This window comes from Penicillium expansum, assembly GCF_000769745.1.
Source record: "Penicillium expansum strain MD-8 chromosome Unknown contig167, whole genome shotgun sequence".
Taxonomy (NCBI): domain Eukaryota; kingdom Fungi; phylum Ascomycota; class Eurotiomycetes; order Eurotiales; family Aspergillaceae; genus Penicillium; species Penicillium expansum.
The window spans coordinates 316138-331791 of record NW_015971534.1 but is presented as its reverse complement, the minus strand read 5'-3'; the positions used below and the strand labels follow the sequence as shown (position 1 = coordinate 331791).

Here is a 15654-nt window from a genome sequence, read left to right as displayed (position 1 = left end):
TGACATCATCAGATTGATAAAATCTAACTTGACAAGATTCTACCCTAGGGGCTTCTCCTACCCCCCAATGAGCCCAGTCATTGGAGCCAATCCTTTTCCGGCTTACGGATCGTATCACGTCGCACGCATCATCCATAGGGTTACTAAGAAGCGTGATTACCTCTCAACAGCCTAGGAAAAGTATAATCAAGACGATTAGTATTGTAAGCTAATAGAGGACTCGAGGAAGAGAGAAGAAAAATAGGAGAGGAAGGAAAGAAAAACCTTCATATCCACTCACCAGCAAATAAGACAAACAGGTATCAACACTACTTACTGGTCATACTGCATCTACTTTGCGCTTTTTGCCCGAGTTGAACTCTTTGGCAGGAATTAAGGTAGCGCAGTCGTCTGTGTAGAAAGAGCCGGGCTGTGAGATACCCCGAGGAAGGGTTGTGGCCAATGAGCTCACAACAACAAACTGCCTTGGCCTTGTGACAATGTCTGCAACGCCTTCCCCCTCCATCCAGTGAACGAATGAGTTGGCCTTATACAGATCTCTGACCATGTTTGAAGTCGCATAGGATGATATTTTCACGTCATCCCTTGTGTACATAACGCAAAAGGCCAACCGTGACCCAGGATCCGTCGCGAGCGTCTCTTGCGCCCATACATGTGGATGTCGCTGGCCAGGTGGTTTGATCTCAGCTTTCACAGTGACTTGCCGTGGAGGCTCCTCAATACGAAGAAAAAGCTGAATGGATGAATGTATTGTTACAACGAAAATTCCCTTCTCTCTCCGAGTCCCGAGAAATTTGCGACCTCGCAAGAGTTCTTCTCGAGTTTTGTCTCCAATGGTGAAACTTCGATTAGAAGCATCAGCACGGGGCTTTTTATTTTCCCATGGAGTGACTGGGGTCTGAGCAACAATCGTAAAGGTTCCGTGTTTGTCAACAAAAATTTGAGAAGTCTCCAGGTCTCCTCTTTCAAGAACATCAGCCTCCCCAACATCATCTTCCAAGTCTTCCTCCCTGGATTTGACATCCTGGATTAACTCATAACTTGGATGGTCAAGATCAACTGGTAGTTTCTTACTCAATTGGCAACAGAGATCCCGAACTGCTTCAAGTTGCACTTTATCAATCTTAAACTCTGGGACATGGTGTTTCTCTGATCTGCGAAATGAGCTCATGGAGGAAGTTGTGCGGGAGTTTAGAGAATGTTGTGGGGTCACATGCAGCAAGACGAGGATTGCGTTGCTAAGACTCCCGCCTGCTTTTTCTTGCAAGAGAGAGATATCTTCGTCTTTCGCAAATCCTCTACGTGTAAGCCATAGGCGAGTCATTGGGTGAAGAGTTTCGAGCATTAAAGGTTCCTGAATACCTTTCCGTTCATCCATGTAATCTCGGATGGCCTTTGTCAGGACACATCCATTATCACCAGCGTAAGGACGAATACCGATAGTCATGGTGATAGCTGATGTGAAATGAAGCACCTCGGATATTTTGTGAGTTTTGCGCCATTCTCGGAGGAGAAATGCATCAATTTGATTGGGGATCAGAACATAGACCCGTTTGATAGCTTCGTTTTCAACCTCAAGAAACATAGGAAACTCCCCAGCTTCTAACTTAAGGCGAGTCTCCTCTCGCTCTGTGGGTAGAACAAGATCCTGCACTGCACGTCCACACATGAGAACCACCCGTAATCCACTATGTTGGATGATTGATTGGTTGAAGCGGATAATCGACTCAGTTTCACGCTCCTGGTTTGACCGCATGGACTGCATCATTTTAGTCAAATCTCTCTGAATAGGGTTTGCAGCCCAGGTGAGAGAGTTCGTCATGTTCCAGCCACTATCCTGAAATTGGCACGGCATAGATATCTTTGTGTTACTCGAGTGTTCTGATTCTGAATCTAAGAAATCTTCCAGTGCGAAGCCGACTAGCGCATCGAAATTTCCGTTAGGCGGGATCCAGGGAAGGCCGATTGGCTCTATGTCCTCTTTTAACTGGTTCAAAAGCTCGAAATTGCTTAAAGCTGAGTGCGGTAGGGACTCACTGCCACGGAAGGACTGGCTTAGCTGGGGATGCTGAATTGCGTCTCGAAAACGGGCATGAAACTCCGAGGATCGCATTAGCGGGCGCTGAAAGTTGATATTGAACTTCTCAGCCTTTTTTCCATACTCGTAACGGAATTGGGGCCATCCATTAATGTCAGGATCTGGAGAATTTTCTAAGCTAAGGGAGAAGGACTTTCGTACTGAAGGTCCAAGAGAAAGTCCTTGGAGAACTGGAGGAATAATGTTTAGCCCAAGATCGGAGTAAGATTTACCGTCCTCCTTTGGCCCATAATAAGCCTCCAAAATGCTCCCTGGAAGTGATTGAAAAGCACGACACATTGTCATTTCCAGGACATTGAGCGCCACGGCTCGAGAGGTACATGATAACTGAGTATCCGTTGGTACTTCCCAGAGCTTAAGCCAGTTCGCGGCTCGATACCCTTGTCCCTGCGCAATGACATAATAATGCAGCGTGCTCCTGGATCCGCGCAGAATTGCCCGATTGTGGATTTTGATACGATTTGGTGGTTCCTTGGACTGACCAGGATAGGCACGCCAGTATTCGTGGTTTCTTGAGTCAGTGACGATATCCACGTAGCCCCCATTTGGGCTCCAAAGATTATTCTGACATGCCTGGACACTAAGAAGACTTTGAAGATGTCAGAAATCAAACGATCAAAACTAAGGGCCCAACATACTCCTCTGTCCGAATGAATCTACCCTCAAGTGTCCTAATATGAGGATCAATCCAGTCTAGCAACATCTGGGCTATCTTCTGTGGACCTCCATGAGCTGTGATCACAGAATGATATGGAAGCCGTTGCAGGTAGACATCGGGATCAGTCGCGAGACCCGAAGTCAACTGACAAATCATGTTATGAAGGTTCGGGAAAATAACATTTGGGACTAGCTCCCAAGAATTCTGAATTGGAGTTAGTAAATAAGCCTCTTATAGGACGCTGTAAAACTGACCATAGCAGATTCCTTGGTAGTCTGTGAAGGAAGTGTGGGCTGGGAGTCAATTGTATTTTGGGAAGGTTCCACGCGCCGCGAAGGTGGCACAGATGAACTTAAGCCCAAGGGGAGGGAGGGTAATTCGTTTGTTCTGTGGCCTTGTTGCCCACGATTCTTCCGCTCAAGCTTGTGGCACTCAGATTTGCAGTGCCCCATTTTGTGGCAGTAGCTGCACTCAGTGTTCGGGCAGTCATAACTCATATGGCCGTGCTCGTGGCAACGAAGGCATTCGATTTGGGGGCAATTCTTTCGGGTGTGGCCCTCTTGCATTACCCCACAGTTAGTGCAAGGTTTGGGGTCCGGCCAAATGACCATTTTGATGACAGAAGACGTCTTATTGGGGGATCAGAAGTATTCAAAGGCTGGCTCGGGACGATGAGAAAGGTGAGTGCGCAGGGGATCACCCTTCGTCGCACGATCGTTGGTCTGATTGTCTGGGCTTCACTAAAAAATTGGATAATGAATAGGCTCTTTTGGCTACGCAGGAGCAAAGAGAGGGGAGAAGAAAGGTTGATTCTCTACACACAAACAGAGAGCTACCTAAATAGCTAGGGAAGGCCTGGTAAACCAGGAAAACAAGGCATCAAGGCCGGTGACTATCTCAACATCGATAATCTTCTCGCATCTGAAACAGTAGAACTCTCAGTATCTCAAAATTGCTAATGTGTGGGGAAACAGTTCGCTCATCATTCATTTCGAAAACGGCTCCATGCAAATTCTTCTACCTTTCTTTTAAAATATTCCATTTCGCTCAAGTAAGATGACTTTAGCACATATTCTGCAACTGATTCAAACTAATATTATTGTAATGTTCTATCATAAGGTCTATTATATCATTACCCCCAAATTATGTCCAAATCAGGACTTTCGCTTCTCCACCAACAAATATTAGGCTTCCGAAAGTTCCAACTTTTTTGATGAAGAGAAAACAACAACAACAACAACTTCTAGTCCCGGGTAAGTCTTGCACGTAGTCCAGCCCCAAAGAAGTAGAAAATATACGGGATGAAAACCATAGCAACACCAATGAAAGCAAGTAGCCAAGAAGCCCACTGCAGCCCAAGACGATCATACATCTGCGTGGTGAACAGCGGGAAAGCTGCACCACCACCAGAGCGCAGGAAGACCTTGGCTGCCAAAGCCGACGCAGCGTACTTCTGGTACGAGTCGATGATATAGTTGTTCACTGCATAGTAGCACAACACCATGCCAAAGCCAAAGGCGATGCCTGACGAAGCAGGTCCGACCCAGATGATGTGCTTGTAGGAGGTGGCGCCCAAGATGAAGAAGGCGATCGGGATAAAAGGCGCACCAAGCAGGGCTGCGTGGAGTCGATCTTCTGGTGTTGGAGATCGAATGCTGCAGATCTTCTTGAATTTGCCCTCGATAGCTGGAGTGACAACCAGGGCAAAGCCGGCACCGATCAGAATGGGGATGAACATCAGTCCGATCTGGCCGTCGTTGTAGCCATAGAGCTTGGGGAAGATCACCGGGTATGCGAAGAAGAAGGCGTAGAGCATTGCGTAGATTAGCACGATATACATGCACATTAGGTCGAGAACGGGTTCGGTCATGATCATAGTGATGGGTCGGATTAGACTTGTGCGAGCGATTTCGCTGAATGTGAGCTTTGTCTTTTCTTGTTCGGTGATGATGTTTGGGTTTCCGGTTTCTTTCCGGAGTCTTGCTGCGCGGCGCTTAAGAATAACTGGACCATATGTCTCTGGAACAAGGCCGATCAGGATCGTGATGGCACCGGCGAAGGCTAGGTTGACCCAGAAGAAGAGGTCGAGGCGGCCAGTTCCAATGTTAATCCAACCCATCACGATGGGGCCAAGTACTGGGCCGCAGTATGGTGCAGCAGCAAAGTAAGCAATAGCCATACCACGCTCTTCGATACTCCAGATATCGGCAATGGTGCCACCAGCGAGGGAAAGGCCCGAACTGGAGAAGACACCGCACAGGAATCGGCTTACAAGCAAGCCACCGATGTTTGGGGAGAGAGCGCATGGAATGTTGAAGATGACGTATAGACCAAGAGAGATGATGTATACAGGTCTTCGGCCGATGATCTCAGAGAGGGGAGACCATAATAGAGGACCAACTGCGAATCCACAGACCATGATTGAACATGTCAGGATTGCAACTTCGAGAGAGACATTGTATCGTTCTTCAATCAAGCCCAATCCTCCAGTAACGATGGAGGACCCGAATGCGACACATACCACAACTGCTGAAGCGACCATAGTGATGTACCAGCGATAAAGGCGGGACCAATTGTAGGGGTGCTCAGGGTCATCGATGGTGAATGTTACAAACTCCGTGGGGCCCTTTCCTCCTTTTTCGATGTCGATATCGGTGTTGGCCTCATTCGCCGGTGTGCTGACTTTCGTGGATGGGATGGAACCATGAGATCGGATCTGCTCCAGGGTTTTTTGGGGAACAAGACCAGTACTGGTTTCAACGGTGTACTCTTCAGGGAACACAGGGTCCGTGTCGTGTCCAATAGCGGGGTAGTTGTAATCCAATGGGCGAGGAGTTTCTGAAATGCCCCGGTTGCGGAGGGTCTCTTGGGTTTCGACCATAGATAGGTGTTGGGGATGCAAGGGCTCTGGAGTCTCTGAGTCTTCTGGTATTGTTGGAGACATGATGATAAATGTAAGAGTCTATTAGAGTCTATAAGAAATGACTTTTGAGAGTATTGGAATGGATATGCCAGATACTTGAAGATGACATGGCAGATACTTATACTACCAAGGAGGCAAAGGAGTCAGAGTATAAAAATGTAAGGCCGACCCATCTCCGAGATGGACCGGACGATCACCGGCAAGTCGGCAAGGCAGAAAATGGCTCACTGAACCAGTTGCAATGTGACCGGCAAAATCTCGGCCCGAGAGATCACCGATGCGTAGACCTATAAAATCCACGTATCCATGGATTCAGGCTGCATCCAGCCCAACTTTAAATTCATGATATCATGCCGATATGCCGGAATACGCTTAATGTTTCAAATATGATCACATCATGTTTTCTTTTTCTTAAAGACTCGATCTTTTCTCGGCCCATGGAATTCTCTTCTGGCATTCTTCGTTTCGGGAACGATAAGCAAGGATCCCACCAATGGTCGACTCGCAAATCTGAAGGCATTCCAAATAAACATCCCCTTTTATTTTGATATGTTTCTGGTCTTGAAACCAATAACAGAAAGACATCATTTCTTCATTAAACATCAATAGCTCGCGTGAGTGCGGCAAAGACTACGACAACTTCCAAGCTATGTTGCAGCCCTTAAAATGCGAGGCCGCCTAAGATTCTGTTCAGTCTGTCCGCGGTGCTCAAATGAGGTCAAAGAAGTTTCAATTAGAATTATAAAATGAAGAACTCCGGTCTCCGGTCTTTCATATGATGTCGTAAAATGAGCTTCATTAGGTTCCACTAAATAAGCACCACTCAATCACCGTTCCACTCAATTTATAGACTGTGGAGCTGGTCCAGTTTTAAAGGGAAACGCCGTAATCGGTCGCTCCAATATGCCGACAAATTTCCGGTACGCTGAAGGTAGGTGTCTAATTTAACTACATATAGCCGAGAAGCGTGCTCTGTAGAGCCTTCATCAAATGTGTTTTTCTACACCTCATCATGTTGACAATCAAAACAAAAGCCACAGCCTCTATTGAAATCAATACATACTGACCCAGTATGTCATAGTAGAGTAAAGAAGGGGTCGGGCTCCAAGTAGATAGGCTCTTATCACACCCCCTAGGTGAGAATTGTCGCCCTGTTTTCACCTCTCTCAGCCACATTCACTAGAGGTGACGGTGCAAGGGCTCTTTCTACCTTTTCCCATAATGTCTTTGGCTATATATATTCTATGGTTTTACCAAGGCCTGACTGCTTAGCGCGAATTCAGTATCGTTTTACAACATATAAGCAAAGCGAAACTGAGGGGCAATGTTGTCAGGTGAGGCTGGCTCGTGTGTGTGTATTCCGTAACCGTGCCAAGCGCCCAACCACCCGTACTGAGGGTTGGTGCAGATACCCCCAAATCTAGAGATTAGGTACCTTTTATATGACTTGCACATACAAAATATACTTATATGGGACTGTAGACACCATCCAAAACCTCCTAACCCTCGAACTAGTTAGGGAAGAGAAAAAGTATAGCCAAGTCTACTTAAGAATCAGTATGAGTTAAGCTTTCATTAAATCAAAACTCTTAGTTGCTATATTAGAGTACACACAATTCGAAACGTTATTATCATCGGTTATTCATGAAACAAGACAAGCAGTGCCTCGGTCCAATTCTTATGAAGTTAAACCATGAGACTCAAGCTTCCGTTTTGGACAATACTTGCTGCTCCTCAACCCGAGAAGAATCAACATTATCGGCGAAGTAGTTCTCAGAGTTCATATGTTTGAATCTGAACCAGAAGATAACAGTCTGAATTGCCAGGGCAACGGCAGGAGCAGCCCAAATCCAGATCAACCACGGGTCCGTAATGGCAGGGATGAGAATTTCACCAAGAGCACTAGACAGCGCAGTCATGAAAAGGAAAATGGCAACGACCAGACCCTTCATACTCGCTGGAGCCCGGGCATAAGCCACCTCGTACGCCGTGACGTTGGCGAAACATTCACTTATGGCACTGAGAGATGTATTGGGAATCTGCCACCAGATACTAATATCGGCGACGTTGTCACAAGTCGATGCGTGAGTGCCACATGGCGAGAGCTGGTAAACCTTCCATTGGACTAGTGCGCCGACTATGCCGGCTAAAGTGGCAACAGAGAAGCCAATTGTCATTCGGGTAATGGGACCAGGCTTCAACTTGCGCCGCTCTAGGAATGGGTAGATCACGAAAGTCAGGATCGGGATGACGGCCATAATTGTCAGTGGGTTGAAGTTGTTGAGAACGTCGTTGGGTGCTCCGTTTGTGATCATCGATGCACCTTGGTTCGTGGAGACTGAGCCAATACCACCGTCGTTTAGATTGTAGATTGGGTAAAACCAGAAGATATCACACGCCTCTGTTAATGAACACAGCTGTTAGAACTGATCAATGTGTCTAAGGGGTTTGCTTCTTTAAGCAAAGTGGAAGGATTGGGGAAGTATAATACCCATTGTTTTCGCAACTTTGAATACTGCGGTATCCGTCCAAGTAACTTCGATACCCTTACTGCGAAGGTTTGCGGGTTTTGCTGCATCCCAGAAGTCTTTGCGCCAGAATTGGAATCTATTCTGTACAAGGGCAGTCCATCCGATTTTGAAGGCTTCTTCGAGGTCTTTGTTTCCACTGGGAGGATGCTTTTTGGTCTTTTTATAGACAGCAAAGAGAAGGATTGGAAGCAAGAAGTAAATGATACCCGATAGCAGGAAGGAAAGCCAATACCCAACATACTTTTCCGCATAGGTTGTCGCCAACATGTAGAAAGCACCGATGTTGACAAACATGTAGAACAGCAGCATGGTCCGGTTATTGGTGGTCTCGGGGTCGACAATAACGTTCTCGCCCGACTTGAGAGTCTTGACGTATGGCGTCTGGGATTTATGCTGATCCAGAACAGTCGGTGAGATGTTTGGCTTGAAGATACCGGCACCGAAAGCAAGAAGCAAGAGGCCAATGACGAACGGGGGAGCCGCGTTGGATTTGCCCTTCTGGAGAACAGATGGGATCGCGCCGACAACCTGGATGATGTGGGCAACGCCACAGATGAAGACACCAATCACAATGGCCTTATACCGACCGATATAAGTATCTGCCCAGTAACCACCAAAGATCGGGACGATATATGCCAAAAATTTGAACAGTAGCACGAGACCAGTACTGGCTTGTAATCCCATTCCTAGGGCTCCGGCTGTCCCTTGGGTTCCACGTGGAGGAGAACCAGCTCCATTGCCACCTGTTTGGAATATACTTCTTTAGCAATGACCTTCCCCGACACTTGGGACACTTGATCGAAAACTTGGCTCACCTTCGGGCAATGGGAATTGGACGAAGTTGGAGAAGAGTGTCTGTGCTCCATAGTAGGACGCGCGTTCGGCGAACTCGACTAGACAGAGGGAGAAACCAACGAAAGGCAGATTGTCTGCCACTTTGCGAAGTGTTTGGTTTTCTTCCTTGGTTGGAAGAGTGAACTCATCGTCATAAGATTCCTGGGATTCCTGTGATGTCTGCGAGGGCCCGAGGGCTACGGTCCCCGAGGTGTCCGTGATGCGCTCAATATTACCTGATGATTTCCATAAGGTCAGCTTCACATAGTCTTTGATGAATTAGTATGGTCTACATACTCATTGGGAAACAAATAGACAGCTGGACTGATGTTTGGGTGCAATTGGATTTGCAGGAGATCGACAATAAATACAAAGCACCAAGACAAAAATTTCAGGGATTGAGGGCAAATTTTGTGCTCCAATCGCGTGATAGGGATAACCTCGGGCGTCCCGATTCCAGTTTTACCCTCGACTACTAGTATGTTGTACTTCTCCGGGCCAAGATGAAGTATTTGCGGGAGATAGTGGGCTGCAGCGGCACGGCATGGTGGGGAGAAATGGCGAATGGGGATGTAAATGTAACACTGGCGCATATCGCGGGCCCAATAACAGCCCACAATAGCGCTCTAGGATCTTTCCTATGTGTCAGTTGTACGGCGCTCCGTTGAAGCCATTACAGCTCCAGATTCGCAATTTTGGTCTGACCTGGAGAGCGCTTCCAACCCCAGGCACGGCTGGGATACATAGTAGTACCCCTGTACAGAAACCTTATATGCACTTTTCGCATTTGAGAACATTTTGAAATGAGGTTTTATCTCAAGCTTTTACTTTAGGATGCTAAGATGCCAAGATGCCAAGTTTCCCAAGATGGGAGGCTTGTCTTATCTTCCGTTGCGGCCCATGCCCAGCACCCAATCTGAAGCAACAACGAACACGCCATAGCCATTCTTTGTTTGTATGTAGCATCTATCAGTAGCACTAGCGTAGTGGTGCCCTGTGCCGAAGCCCATATTTTCATATTTCTAACTACGGAGTAGGGACGCAGGAATAGTCGGCTGCCTATGGCGCGTTGTCATGTGTTTTTGATGGTTTTCTGGTGGTCTGTTTTTTTATGTCTCCTGAGATATCTTATTTTTTTTAGCTTTTGTTCTCCTCTTTCTCAAACTTTCTAGATGGATGATAGCAGAAGAAGGCGAGGAGGGGCTTATCTTTTGAAGGGACTTTTGTATGTACAACCTTTGATATGAACTTAGATCCGACCAGACCAGTCGGGTATAATTCAACCAGTACCCACTCGACTAGGTTCTGTCTCGTGAATTTTATGAATTTTATGAATTTTATGAATTTTATGAATTTTATGTAATTTTTTAAACTTCTCGGGAATATGTGGGATTGTTCTGGGCATAGAAGGCATTAGAAGAATTTCACACTACACGGGCTCCCCTGGTAGGAGAATTCATCCAGGGGAGGGAATATATGCTCCACTTGCCAAGGTCTTACTCAGAAGATGGCGAAAAATACCACTATGGTGCTATAAGAGCAAGATCTTGGCTCTGCTTGCATTATCTTGAGGTGTCACGGTTGTTACGGGTTCAGTTGCTGGATGTCAATTGTATACATGTTCCTTTGATTTAACTAGTTGTTCAATTGCTACATGTATGTATGTGGTATATATCTAGGTAGTTTCCAACCATAACTTTCCAATAAATTGCAAAACTCGATATCACTTGGAAAGGTCTAGGGGATTAAGTTGTGGACATATACTCAGGTGGTTGGGACAGTCACCCACGGACAATGTTAAAATGACTAAAATACAACATAACAGTGTACATTCTGTGGAAGCTCCCATATATTGTGAAGTTATTCCTCGGCCCTAGCTACAATTACAGGATGAAGCGCATTTAAAGAAACGATGTACCCTGCCCAAAGGTGATTCACCGATGAAGTGTTGTGGAAGGTGATAGGCTCAACCGCATGGGCTGGGTAGCTGGGTATGCATTTTTCCATGTAAGAGATGCCAATTTAAGTGATCTTTGGTCGCTTGTTCGTGAAGCCAGAGTCTGGACGAGACCGCTTTCGCTCCATTGCCTCCATTTCAGCTCTCATAATCCGTTCCTGTTCAGTCATCTTTTTAGGAGCCGCAAATATAGAACCCTTCTTCCCGGCCAAAGGATTCTTCTTAGCCACTGCAAACACGTTTTTCGGCTTTTGTGCGCCCATTGACATCGAAATCTTGACCGGTGCGGTCGGAGCAGATGGAGCGGTAGAGTCGGTGCTTTCTATCGGCGCATCTGTCCCTTCCAGCGATACCGTCGCTGTTGTTGTTGCTGTTGTTGTAGGAGGCGAGGTAGGCTTCGTATCTGCCTTCTTCGAGCCAAGTCCAAGATTCAACGTCATTTTTTCTCCTTCTTTCCTCTGCAGCAATCTGGCCTCGGGTTCTGGGTCTGTCGTGGTGCTGCTAGCTAGCGCCGCTTGCTGGGCTCGTTTAATTTGGTCCTGAATCAAGCGTTGCTCTCGTTCTTCGTCTCCCTTCTCCTGGCGTTCTTTCTTTAAGATAGCCTCCCGGCGGCGAAGTGTGTCTGGACTGTTATCAATCCACGCAATAACCAAGCCCTTATCGGTCTCCTCAACTCGGCATTTCCCCTCCCGGCCTAAGTAGGCCGCAAATTGTGATAAACTTTTCCATTCTACCTTCAGTTAGCATTGAGACTTGCTTCTCCTTTTCGTCGGGACATACCTGTGCTGTTCATGTGAATGTGCTATGACAAAGTTAGCCAGAGTGAGCAGAGAAGATTTGGAATACAATGGACATACCTGCTTATCGGCCACAATCTGATTATAGAAATGATTGACGTTGATAGGTTTAGTTCCATGCGTGGTTCTGAGGGTGTCGAGGAAAGTCCGCTCAAATTCGCGACTGAACTCTCTGATGTGCTTGCGCGGGTCTTCTCCAATGATCATCATCTGTCGGACTAATACAAAGTTAGCAGGTGGCCAGGGTATAGAGCATGGAGTTCCATACCATGCGCTTCAGTCATGGTGTGACATTTAAAGCCGTTTTCATCTCGACATTGTTTCTCGCATGCTTGGCAGAACCATCGAAGGCGACCCAATCCTTTGCTTTTGATCTTGTTGCCGATCGCCTTTGTACTGCCAGCCTCCGCACGGCCCATTTTGTATGTTGGTGAAGAAGTCGAGAGAAGAGTTCGTAAAAGCAACAAGAGTAGAAAGCTTCTAAGGACCAAGATATCAGAAATATGGGGTATGTTAAGAAGCCTCCGAAGAAAGTTGAGAGAGAAGCTTGGAAGTGGCGCAGATCTGGAACGCGATAAGCCCGATTGTTATATAATACATCACATGACACAAACCAAAGAGGCCTGGTCCCGAGGTCCCTTGTGAGCTTCCAAAATTGGTTAGTTGATTCTTTAATTTGATGTTTATAGTTACCCGCATTTGCGGCCTTTGTGATGTCTTTTTGGTTAGTCTTTTTAGATGTCTTGTCACCGTCAGTTTCGTAGATAGACGGCAGAAAAAGTAGAAGGAGGCTTAATTTGTGAAATGGACCTTTCTATATATAACTTGGGATAGTTGAGAATTTTTATGTGGATGATGAGTACGAAATGAAGCTGGATACTTAGGTTCATTGAACTATCCTGACAAAATTAAACAAAACTCCCCCAAATCCTACGCCTGCATCCTGAGATCGCTTTTCTACCTAGGATCATAGCGTACATAAAACAAGAAAGAGACATTTCGGAGACAAACCAGCATGAATATTAAATCACCAAGTCTGCAAGTATTACAGGATGTACTCGTGGATTGCAGACGGTCCGCTCTCGTTGTACTCAACCCGACTCATGTAGCCCTTGCTAAGACCCTGATCAATGACAAAGAAAACCTTGGCAGCCATCTGAGCGCCGAGGAAAACGGCCTCTTCCATTCCATGGCCACCTTGGGATATGGCAGAAGCGCCTGGGTTACCCCCAGCACTGCCACCGCTGGCGCCTGGAGCGTTGCTGTTGCCCTGGTCTTTGAAGTCTGGGAAATACTCAGGAAGCTTCAGAGTCTTGACTGAGGTTGGAGTTTGGGAGTGCCCGGTTGAGCGGTAGTGTGATAACATGCTGGGATCCATGGAGGGCGTGCCAGGCATACCGGGATTGTTGTGAGTAGCAGCCACAAGGAGGGGGTTTACCCCAGGTGCCGCAGAGTGGTACATCGGGCCGGATTGACCCATAGGAGCCGGTGTATTGGCACCGGTTGGAAGGGGGGTGGTGAAGTTTGAAGGAATTTCAGACGTGAAGATGGTGCCGGATGGAGAAAGTATGAACTTTTGCGTGATGACAGCCAGCAAAGCCTGTGTGAAACCTGTTTTAACGTTAGCAAAAAGACCTAGACTTTAGTTAGCGACGAGAAAACATACCCTTGACCTTGCTTCCACATCCAACGATAATTAAAGAGTCCCAAAGCTCGCTTCGTTTTGTAGCATCTGGAACGGCAAGAATGGTGTGGTGGATCTGAGTGGCAATGTCTTCGAGTAAACCGCTAGTCAAGCGGTTTCCGACCTTCGAGCGTGGCGAAGTCAAAAGGAAACGCTCAACACTGACTTCGATATCCCGAGTATGACGAATGTACTGCCGAGCGCCGTGGGCTGCTGCCTTCTCTCCTTCCAATTGAGTAAACTCCTCAAACTGGAAGGACGCTTTTTCTTTCTTAGAGTTAGGCAAGCGGGCTCCCTTGGGGTCAACTGCGCCTTTCTTGGTAGTTGTCTTTTCCTTCTCGACATTGGCAAGGTATTCAGTGGGGTTGCCGCTGACAATCGCAGCGACATCGAGAACACCCTCCTCTTCATCACCATTATCCCCCTCAATTCCTGTCTGAGTGCCGTCTCCTGGACCGCGTGGAGCAGACTCATCTCCATCTGATCCGCCCGTCGAGGCAGCAGCAGCAGGGTTGACGCCCTGGCGAGCAGTAGCAGAAGACCCAGGAAGTGGGGTTCCTGGTGGCAGAATCTCAGTAATGTTGCTTCGCTTGAGCTGCTCGCACATCTCTCTGGTAAATCCCTTCGGACCAAGCAGCTCAACGAGGCGATCGGTCATAGCATCTCCACCACATCCCTCCAATGCGATTCCCCTGCCGTGTTCGTTGACTGCGAAGTCAGTCACAGCAGTGACATCGACCTTTCCTTTTCCAACATCGATAATAGTGGCTGTGGCGGTACCATAGCCGTAGCAAGCCGCAAGAGCAGAGTCCATTAGACTAAAGGCGGGTGCCTTGAACTTCTCAAAGACGAATTGAGTAATTGCTTCGCGATCGCGTGCAGACCAGACGGGCTGACCAATAAGCATAATAGGAGTGTGGAAAGGTGGGCTCAATGTATTGTGAATGTGGGTGAGCAGGGCGAAGAAACAGGGCCAGTCGACAATGCGCCCGTTCTCGATTGGATAAATTGCTCCTTCGTCGGATGCCAGGTCCTCCTCGTAGAAGATCTCTTCGATGGTCTTGGTGGGATCGTCATTGTCCTGGGTATTTTCATCGGTCTTGACAGTGGTTTCTGTGGCTGTAATATCATCGGCCGCGGCGGGCTCAGCGTCCTTCATCTCCACGTCCGGCTTTGGGGCATCCGTGCCATTGTTGGCCTTGACCTCTTGACGTCTTTCGTGGACACGGTAAGGCTCATATTCTCCCTTTTTCTCAGCAGGGAACATGCGGGTTGGAAACCGAAATCGCGCGGGCGTGAATGTTTCGGGCAGGCCGAGCTGCGCCAAGGTCATTTGCGAACCCGGCGCAATTAGCTAGATGAATGGGTTAATTTTGAACAAGAAAATATGAAGAGCAAAACGTACCAAGATGTGCTCATCCTTGAAGGGAGGCATCGTTATCGGTGGCAGTAAAGAGCGTTGCGACGAGTGATGACTGCGCGTGGGAGCTCCGCGATGGCTCGATTTGCGTTGGTTGCTCTTTCTTCCCATTGTGGTTTAGCGTGGGTTAAGCAGATCGAAATCACGTGCAGGGGAGTTGGTGTTGGACGAGGAATGTCTCCGAAGATTTGGATGGTCTACGATTGTAAGGTGACAACAAACTTCGATTTAAACAATCAAACTTATTGATTCTAGAATATTTAGCCAATCTCTCTATATAATTTACTATGATTTTGCATTTAGGATTAGAAAAATAGTGAGAATATATTGAAATCAGATCGAAATTATAGGATTGATCATGACATAACTATACACTAAAAGACCCTCGGGAATATATTGTACAGTACACTATATCAAGAATGGCCAGCCAAATTTGCGGCTTTATGATGACTTTTCTGAATGTCTTTTTAGCTAGTCCTTTTAAATGTCCTTTTAGATATATGTGAAGGTGGTAAAAAAAAGCATACTTTGGGCAAGAGACTTTTCTATATTACAACCTTTGACATACATATACGCAGGGCTAAGAGTTGACTATGAGTTCAGCTTGAACAAAATCTATGCTCATACTCCAAATATTATGATGGCTGACACACTCAACTTCTATTGAACATACATTGTATGTATGCTATTGGGACTTTTAGAGAGTTTGGTCATGTCTTAAACATTGAAATCATATGCAATTAACTAATGCA

At 46.8% G+C, this 15654-nt stretch overlaps 5 protein-coding genes across 5 annotated transcripts; all 5 read right to left on the bottom strand.

Annotated features, from left to right (window-relative positions):
• Positions 1-319: 319 nt before the first annotated feature.
• On the bottom strand, positions 320-3208 carry PEX2_052210 (uncharacterized protein; the record flags this gene model as incomplete). The annotated part of the gene is made up of 3 exons (XM_016742495.1): positions 320-2687; positions 2737-2960; positions 3011-3208. 3 exons carry the CDS (start codon positions 3206-3208, stop codon positions 320-322), a joined length of 2790 nt encoding a protein of 929 aa, XP_016592935.1.
• Positions 3209-3999: 791 nt separating this feature from the next.
• Positions 4000-5637, bottom strand: PEX2_052200 (MFS transporter; the record flags this gene model as incomplete). The annotated part of the gene is made up of 1 exon (XM_016742494.1): positions 4000-5637. The coding sequence occupies one exon, from the start codon at positions 5635-5637 to the stop codon at positions 4000-4002; it is 1638 nt and encodes a 545-aa protein (XP_016592934.1).
• Positions 5638-7379: 1742 nt separating this feature from the next.
• On the bottom strand, positions 7380-9345 carry PEX2_052190 (putative MFS peptide transporter; the record flags this gene model as incomplete). The annotated part of the gene is made up of 4 exons (XM_016742493.1): positions 7380-8080; positions 8171-8953; positions 9026-9280; positions 9342-9345. 4 exons carry the CDS (start codon positions 9343-9345, stop codon positions 7380-7382), a joined length of 1743 nt encoding a protein of 580 aa, XP_016592933.1.
• Positions 9346-11066: 1721 nt separating this feature from the next.
• PEX2_052180 (putative C2H2 finger domain protein (Kin17)) lies at positions 11067-12217 on the bottom strand (the record flags this gene model as incomplete). The annotated part of the gene is made up of 4 exons (XM_016742492.1): positions 11067-11731; positions 11782-11803; positions 11859-12016; positions 12067-12217. The coding sequence occupies 4 exons, from the start codon at positions 12215-12217 to the stop codon at positions 11067-11069; spliced, it is 996 nt and encodes a 331-aa protein (XP_016592932.1).
• A 626-nt stretch (positions 12218-12843) lies between these two features.
• PEX2_052170 (uncharacterized protein) lies at positions 12844-15013 on the bottom strand (the record flags this gene model as incomplete). Its single annotated transcript, XM_016742491.1, has 3 exons — positions 12844-13409; positions 13465-14836; positions 14888-15013. The coding sequence occupies 3 exons, from the start codon at positions 15011-15013 to the stop codon at positions 12844-12846; spliced, it is 2064 nt and encodes a 687-aa protein (XP_016592931.1).
• Between the last annotated feature and the right edge of the window lie 641 nt (positions 15014-15654).